The sequence below is a fragment of the Sardina pilchardus genome, chromosome 9 (genome assembly GCF_963854185.1).
Source record: "Sardina pilchardus chromosome 9, fSarPil1.1, whole genome shotgun sequence".
NCBI classification, from domain to species: domain Eukaryota; kingdom Metazoa; phylum Chordata; class Actinopteri; order Clupeiformes; family Clupeidae; genus Sardina; species Sardina pilchardus.
Window position 1 is genome coordinate 12,460,844 of NC_085002.1, and position 8,994 is coordinate 12,469,837.

General features: G+C 43.0%; 1 protein-coding gene across 2 annotated transcripts; it reads right to left on the reverse strand.

Moving 5' to 3' along the window:
* Positions 1-745: 745 nt before the first annotated feature.
* Positions 746-6,169, reverse strand: LOC134092807 (leucine-rich repeat-containing protein 3-like). 2 transcript variants are annotated; one of them, XM_062545893.1, is made up of 2 exons: positions 5,885-6,169; positions 746-3,110 (listed from the first exon to the last, which is right to left on the reverse strand). In XM_062545893.1, the coding sequence occupies exon 2, from the start codon at positions 3,053-3,055 to the stop codon at positions 2,234-2,236; it is 822 nt and encodes a 273-aa protein (XP_062401877.1). In that variant the 5' UTR covers positions 3,056-3,110; positions 5,885-6,169; the 3' UTR covers positions 746-2,233. The 2 variants fall into 2 exon arrangements, with proteins under 2 accessions (XP_062401877.1, XP_062401876.1); XM_062545892.1 differs by having other exon boundaries at positions 5,842-6,169.
* Positions 6,170-8,994: the final 2,825 nt, after the last annotated feature.

Genomic DNA, 8,994 nt, shown 5'->3' on the forward strand with positions numbered 1-8,994 from the left:
GTTTGCTTCTTGTTTTGTGTTTATGGGGAACTACAAAAGGCAAAAAAAAAGAAAAAAAACAAGCAAGAACAGGAAAGAGTGGACAGACTTTCAAAAATTATTTTGTACATGTAAGATATGTAAGATTTTTTTCTTCTGCATTATTATGATTTTTTTTTTTCCAAATACTAGTTTTTAAGCATGGTAGAGTAGAAATGGGAATCGTTGCCAGCCGAGATCAACAGTACTCTTGTTCAATGATTGTGATTTTGTACCTGATTTTGTTCTCAATCTCCTACATGGCCTTTCAACTTAGCAATAAAAGGTAGAATTATTTTGATGAATGAAACAGAGCTATGTTTGATTTTTATTGTTTTGACTTTGTTTTCTTTTTTATTATTCCAATTAATTTATTCCATGACAAGCAATAAACAATATGTTTACTTTTACATTTTAGAACCTATGTTTACCACTTCTTAAAATCATATAAACTTTGGAACGTTTTACGAAGATGTAGTTTTGCAGTTGTGGTCATTTGGATATTTATTTATTTTATTTTTTTAAATCCTTGTTGTCTTACATTATTACAATCACGGAGAGGTCTCCTAACATGGTTTAAATACTTGGTAGGCTAATAGCTAACCTCTTGCTATTTCAAGACCATGGAAACGTAAATTATGTTTTTTTAAAAGAATAACAGAGAAATAAGATACTCAAAAATCGCATTCAGAATTTTCACGAAAAAAATATTGCAAAAAATACAAGCTTCTTTCAAGAAAATTTTACTATGCATCTTGTACGAAAAATAAAAAATACACAACTGGAACTCTTTACTATGAATCAAAAACATGTAAAGACAACTTTAGACAAACAATTACACAATACACATTTAGTCAGAATACAGTTTACACAGCTGCAGGACCAACAACATTCAAGAAACTGCCAGTGCAACTGTGTAGACAAAGCACAATGACACACAACACCAAATGGCTCTGACCTTGAACTTGAACTTTGAGTGCCTGTGAGAAATCAAGGCTAGCTTTTATTCTCCCCTTTTGATTTACCCGCGTCTTTAAAAGTAACTGGAATCAGTATAAAATACTGGCCGAGTTGCTGATGTATCAGTAAGGAGGGCGACACACTTTGACGGCACTGACTATGGTTAGTCAAGGTCTGTTTCTTTATAAACCCAGACGCCAGAGCCTTGAGTCACAGATCCATAATTATAGCAAAAGAGGACTTGCCTTGTATGCAACACATTTCAGATGTGATTATAGTGAGGGCTGACAAAATCACAAATAACAAGACAGTCAAGGTTGATGGTAGGTGGTGAGTGGTCTAGTGGATTCTAGAACCTGCAAATCTCAAACATCATATTATTTTATTCAGCACACACCAGAAATGCAAGGTTGTTGAAAGATGGTTTGGAATGATCTATATAACAGCTCCAGTGGGGGTGTACAGAGATCGCACAGAAATGAACAAATAAATCAATTTAATTTATAACTATGGAGCTCAATTATTAAATTTGTTCTAAATTGGGCACTAATTTCTCTTACCCCCAAGACAGTACAATTTTGTAAGGTGCCTGCTTCAAAAGTATTCACTCCCGATGGCACACACAGATGATCCCAACAGACGATGACCAACGAGGCGGCTATTTCATCTGCACCACACATTCAAGGACAAAAATAGCTCCACAGCATAATCAGCCTAACCTGGATGTGATTTCCCAGCCTGTAGCTGTGAGTGGATTGTTCCATTATCATTTGGGGAAAATGAGCACCTCAAATCAGCATTTATGGCCATCAGGTCATTAAAATGGAAGTGTTCCCTTTTCATTGCTGCTTGATCAGCATTTCATACATATTGATCGTCTTTGCTGGTTATTTGAAAGATTACCCTTAATAAAGCTTGAAAATAACCAACATTCAATGCAATAAGACAGAATATCTACAAAAACAATTGTAAACAAACCAGTTGCTTATCAACCGACAGTAACTAAGTATCAGTAGCTACAAATCTCTGTCAAGTCCAACTTTTAATGACATGGTAGAGTGAGCCCTTCGGAATGACTCTCGGGTTTCCATATTTTCCAATACCACAAAACATAAAAGTTTAATCCTGTTTTCAAGTTTTCCCCCGTGGTTGTGTATATGCTACATAATGCCTCTCCACCCCAAGGCAGACCTCCAGGCATAAACAATGAGTTCCACACACACACACACACACACACACACAGACCGTGTGTGTCTCAGAAGCCTGTACTGAGCGTGTCTGTTTCCGTGGGGGCCTTCTTCGGACTGGGCAGGCTCTTCAGGTACTCCAGGTGTCGGCGGGCCTCGGCCTGGTTCTGCCGCACGTAGTACACCACGTACACGATGACCATGAAGAACCACACGAACATGGTGACCAGCATGGCCACGTCGGTGGTCTTGCGCTGCATGCTGCAGAAGTTGACGCCCATGTCCAGCAGCTTGACCAGCGGGTGGCCGGCGCCGCTGCCGGCGGCCGGCTCCTCCCAGCGGCTGCCCTCGCCCACGGCGCTCCTAGCCGAGCTCTCGCACACGATGCCGTTGACCGTCTCGGGCTCCAGGTTGAGCGTCTGCATGAGCTCCTGCAGGGCGCAGTCGCAGTGCCACGGGTTGTGGTAGAGGCGCGTCTTGGCGCGCGTGGCGCCGAACTCCTCGCGCGTGGCCTGCCGCAGCTGGTTGTGCGAGAGGTCGAGCAGCCGCAGCTCGGGGCTCAGGTGACGGAGCGCGCCCGACGCCAGGCTGTCGATGCGGTTGTGCGACAGGTGCAGGTCCTGCAGGTGCAGCAGCTCGCTGAAGGCGTGCTCGGGCAGCCGGCGGATGAGGTTGCGCTCCAGGTGCAGCGAGACGGTGTCGGCGGGCAGGTCCTCGGGCACCTCGCGGAGCCCCGCGTCCACGCACAGCACGGTGCGGCTCTCCCAGGCACACTGGCAGCCCTCGGGGCACAGGGCGCGCGACGCACCCCACAGCCAGGCACAGAGCAGGGCACACAACCAGCCTCCCGCTCCCCCACCTTTAGCCATCCTCCAGGCTGCTGCGCCCATCGTCTCAACATAGCCACCGACACTCACTACATCCAGAGGGAGAGGCTCCAACAGCCTGAGAGAGAGAGAGACAGACAGAAAGAGAGAGAAAGAGGAAGAGAGAGAGAGAGAGGTAGAGAAGAGAAAGAGACAAGGGAGAGTGAGAAAGAGAGAAGGAGAGAAGGGAAAACAGAGAGAGGGAGAGAGAGAGACAGAGTGAGAGAGAGAAGGAGAGAAGGAAAAACAGAGAGAGATAAGGACAGGAGGAATGAGACACAAGGATAGAATGATTGAATGGGAAAACAGTGGGAAAAGAAAGGGAGATGGTGAAAGGTGGTGGAGAGAGTGAAAAGGAAAGAAATAGAAAAAGACAAATAGCAAGAGAGAAAAAGACGGCAAGAAAAGGGAGAGAGAGAGAGAGAGAGAGAGAGGGAGAGGGAGAGAGAAAAAAAGAGAGAGAGAGAGAGATAAGAAAATGTTGAGGAGTTATTGCAGCGCTGGGCTCCAGCTGAGAATAAGGTCAGTGGGTAATGGAGAAGGCGGGAGCGCTGATGCTCTACGCGGTGAGTGAGTGAGGGGAATACGACCACCTTTATCTGCACAGATGAGCTTACCGCCAGAATCGATCATCCAGCACCGATTGATGCGTTCAATGCAAATATGAAACAAGCGTAAGAGCTGCATGATGTCTATGGATTTTACCTATAACGCTCTCAGCAGTCAGGAGAAAATCACAAACACTTGCTGCTCTCAATCTTGAATATTCATGCTGGGTAGAGCATACAATGATAACAGCAGAGACAAACAATGTCCCATAGAAGGCCAAGCATGATAATAAAACCCACAACATGAATGAGTTCAGTCTAGAAGAGAGATATTTTGGAGTCTGCGGAGACCAAGACTTCTCTTGCGTGGCATGAAAAATCAACACAATTATCTGAAGTCAAATGCGAGAGCCAAATGAATAATGCAACTTGGAAAAGCTGTGATATTTAACATGTGGCACTTGCCACCCCTCTCGATCAGAGAGTACGCACATTAACAACAAACAGAAACGGTGAGGCGACAAACGCGCCCGACTGTGCCCGTCATCTCTCACTTCTCTCCTCTTTTGCCATGCGCTGTCTATCTCCTTCATTTGTGTACTAATTCATCTGTCTCTTCACTTGCGCACACTGTCAGCAGCTCTGGGGCCATATCTCACGGGAGATGTACCGTAGGGATCGATAACCGCCACTGCCACACTATTACGCCTCCCAACATCAATCTGGGCTCTGTCGATAACCACACAGTCGGGGGTGGTGGCGACCATGTCATATCTGTTCGTCTGGGCAGGGAAAAGCAAACTACACGACAGCAACTCATCACAGGAGCAATGGGGGAGTGTACTATCACAGATCACCTTATGCCTGGACGGCCTCTCCCTCCTATTAACACTAGTGAAAATGAGTCGATCCCTGAGGCATAGTGTGTGTGTGTGTGTGTGTGTGTGTGTGTGTGTGTGTGTGTGTGTGTGTGTGTGTGTGTGTGTGTGTGTGTGTGTGTGTTAGTGTGTGTGTGTGTGTGTGTGTGTGTGTGTGTGTGTGTGTGTGTGTAGATAACCATCAGATTCTATTAGGTTAGAGTAACTATTAGGTTAGACTTGACTTGACTATGAACCAGGAAACAAAATGGAATCAAACTCCCCCTCATACGAATGGTACAGGTTTCTCCTGCGCAGCCTATTTTAGGACACAAATCTGAACAAAACAGATCAAAATCACCACAGCCATTTGGTCAGAGGAAGGACTACTTTTTTCTATTTGCTGCACTCACATTGAAATAGGGGCCCCCCACCCACCTATACACCACCCTGACCTACTTTACGATCCTATAGGTGGCATCTTTTCTCAACCTTGACGTTTCTCATGTCATTCACATGCTGACAACACAATCTGTAAGGGTGGCATCTGAAGCCTGTACTGCCATTTAAAGAAGACAGTCTCAGTAGCAGTTATCTGTACTCTTAGAAAAGAAAGGTGTTACAGTATAGAGAACCAAAAATGGTTCAATTGCATGCTTCATATATAGCACCCCTAAATGGTGTTTAAACCATTTTGAAGGATTCATCAAAGGAACCCATAAAGGTTCTTTAAAGCCTGCATGGTTCTATATAGAACCCCAAGAACCCTTTTTAAGAGTGCAAAGTCCTGGTACTGCTAGTGACAGTGCAGAGACTATTTTGATTCTTAATTAAACTGGGTCATGGGAAATGTTAAGAATAGATCCAAAGATAGTGTGTGTGTGTGTGTGTGTGTGTGTGTGAGAGAGAGAGAGAGAGAGAGAGAGAGAGAGAGAGAGAGAGAGAGAGACAGTGTGTTTGAGAGAAAGGGCTAAAGAAAGAGAGGGTGTTGATGACAGTTTATCCCATATGTGTTGCTGTCTCTGCGTGACTTTCTGAGTTCACACTGGCATCCCCAGGGCATCTATGGAAAGCGAGACTGACTGGCAGCTGTGGATTAGTGACAATATTTACCACAAATACCCAACCCAACCATACAGCCAGGTTTTGTCATGCCAACGTGTACAGACATTTCTGGTGGAAATAACAGACATTTTTATCATGAAGAATATTACAAAATGGTTCATTCCTACTTTCTAAATTTCTGCATACAAGCTAAAGACATAGATTGTCTAGAAAAAACATGTTGAGATCCCCAACACAGAATAAGCACACCATAAATATTTTTTAAACGTGTCATTCTAAACCTATTTCTGGAGGTGCTATTACAGTACAGTACAATATCCAATTAATTTAGTGCACCCACCTGTAACATAAATCCACCTCTTTCTGTTCGAAAACGCGCTTACTTTGGAGTGCTTGAAATCTTGTGATTGTGAATAAAGTCCTCAAGAGCCGCAGGGTGCAAAGGGCTTTTCGGCCACTTCTTTTGATTACAAAACAAGCGAAAATCTGGTGAAACAGAAAGTGCCTCCTCTTTTCATTTGAGAATATCAATTTAGGAAATGAAATCACGATGTAGTAGTCTACTCGTAGCTAATATTTCGCCCTCCCACTCCACTTTATGTGCAGCAATCGTAATGTGTCGGCGCACAGAGGAGGATACAGGACGTATTTTGATGTGGGAATCAAACTCACTTACTCTCTCTATCCCCCTCTCTCTCCTCCTTCCTTAAAGAGACAGTCGTGAAATCCCAGGTACTGAGATCGATGCTGGTCTACAGCCATAGGGAACCCCTCCAATCCTGCTCTATGTTGAGTAGCCTCATCATCATAGTACTCAAGATGAACATGTATGGCTCATGAACATGTAATTCGCATTACCATTATACAGTCTAAATGAAAGAAATGCAATAAAACAAACAAAAAATAATAAAATTCTGACACAACTGAAAAAGCCATAAGCGTAATTAAAATGGATCTGTGCCACAAGAGAACCTGTGGTCTCTCGCCTTTGTGTCAGTCACAAGGGATCTAATTCATCATAGGTCTGCTGCCAAATCGATTTGTTTCAAACCTATTACGCATGGCGTTGTGTTTATAGACTTATAATTACAATCACTACACACAGGCCTAGATTAGCCATTTGTGTCGAGGTTTAGACTGAGACTGGGAAAAAGAAAACACTTGCTGATGATGAGACATCAAATCAATGGCGTGTAGGCTATACATCCTTCGCTGTCAGCAAGACAAACAGGACGAATGGATGAGTCAGATTGCCTAAATCTGGATAGATGGGTAGCCGTAAAGAAAATTGGGCTGACATATGGCAGAAATACAGATCTGCGCAGCCCATCGCCCTCAATTATGGAGCAGTAATGAACTTCATAATAATAATACCTCAGTGGGGAGAGGGGGGGGGGGGGTGCTAGAGATACAGACATTAGACAATATTATTAAGACTATTTAAACATTTTTATATTAAATTTGACATATGACTTATAGTCTGGTTGTTTCCAATTCACCAAGTCAACAAATACTCGTATTACTGCAGATAGCTTTGGTGACTCAGTGTCACAACAGGCATCAACACCATTTCTCAAAACAATCATCATTCGCTCAGTGTCACGGCCGGGGATAAGGCAACAGCGGGGACAGCGGAAACGGCACGGCAACACGTTGTTCAGCCCGCAGAGAGCCCTGATGGTCAGCGTGTCCGTGCCATGTTGTGCTGCTGGACCACATAACCACAACCCTAGCAGGCCATACGCAGACCAGCCAGCACTTATGAAACTCTCAGTAAAAAGAAAATAGAACGTAGGCTATAATGGCTGAATCCAATCTGAGTAACAGCCCTCTTCTACTAAAAGGATGATCATCGCGTCAGTAATCACAATAGCCACTTGACTAGATTGTAGGCTGGAACTGAGTCACATTTGGAGGTGGAAGATGCCCTCACTGAGAACTGGTACAGCTCTCTGAGCTGGGAATGAATCTATCGCATGTTAGAGTTGCAACCTTTTTCGGTTACATCATGAAGAGGATCAAGAAGGAACCCAATCAGTGTTGAGTAACTAGGCCTACGTGTATTACACAATGCAAAATTATTGTTAAATTAGCATTCCTCCTTCTATTATATTGTTATTACAATAATAATTAGCATAATTATAATAACAATAAGAATAATCATAATAATCATCATCATCATCATCATTTTAATTGTATTGGGAATGAGATCTTCATCCATCTGCTTCAGGAGAATGCTCAGTCTGTGAGCAGGCTTCAGGTGGCCTATGTCTATGCCAACACAGTTTGTACAGTATGTCTGCCTGGCCAGTTGTCACATTCTACCACAGCAGATTATATAGTATAGCGGCATTGTGGAGATTAGATAGAAAGCCATGTGATGGTGTCGAGCTTGTCGCAGAATGGCCTTGATTGGATTGAGACCTTGGCTTGGGCCCAGAGGAAACAAAGCCTCTGCTGTCAAGTGATGATGACGTATGTATGTGAATATGGTGGATTATATCAATTCTCTTGGGAGACTGGTCTGTACATCTTATAATGAAACAGCAGTTTGATACAGGTTTGACGCATGATAGACCATCAGATGGGTGTGTCGATAATCGTCCAGTCACGTTCTGTTCCCCTTTTCAGATTATTTTATCCCATTTGTTTGAAAATGTATTACAGTTTTCCTCAGTCGCTTTGGTACATTTCTCAGATCAGAGTTGGATTTCTCAAAACTACCTGTTCAATCTTCATATCATTGTGTCACTTGTGCACATCAAAAAAGCAGTTTCTCATTGCGAATGCTTTAGTACATCCATGCAAATGATTATGTACAATTCTCTGTTTTTTCCTACATTATCAATTGCTTATGTCATGTTGATCAAACTGTATTATAATGGGTATCTGTTGAATAGTCTCACCCCCCACAACATGTAGGCATTTCATAGTATAAGTCTTCACATGCAAAATGGTTGAACATGTTGTCATCATATGACAATTTGTGGCCCAAAAGACAGGAACATCAGGAGGTGTAGGAAGTCTGCACTGTAATTCCTACAACACTGCATTTACAGTTTTCCCTAACGAGATTGTCCTATGGTCAAATTTCTACTTTATTTATTTTTTTCCCCTTTATACTATGCAGTGCTGTCTTTTCCTTTCTGTAGCACAATGATAGGGTCTGTCATTAAAATGTCTGTAAAAGCGTAAATGTGAATATTGTCGATCCAACTCCCACATACACAGTGTAACCTACAATTTACAAAAAATGTCATTTACAAATTTTAGCCATACAGTAGTTTACATCAGAACATCCCTCCAGAGTACACTGTTATACTGACAACATGACTAAGTCATCTGACTGTCTTATCTATACATGATGACACAAGGGCTGGACATTCTGATGCACTGACATGTTCATTGACACAAATATTTCGTTTTGAGAGATGGACTAAGGATTTTGAGCAAGAAACTGGCTTTTGCAGGTAATCCATGGTGTTTTGCTATT

What these genes read in the sequence shown, in the direction of transcription:
- LOC134092807 (XM_062545893.1), bottom strand. Translation starts at nt 3,055, where the DNA reads ATGGGCGCAGCAGCCTGGAGGATGGCTAAAGGTGGGGGAGCGGGAGGC.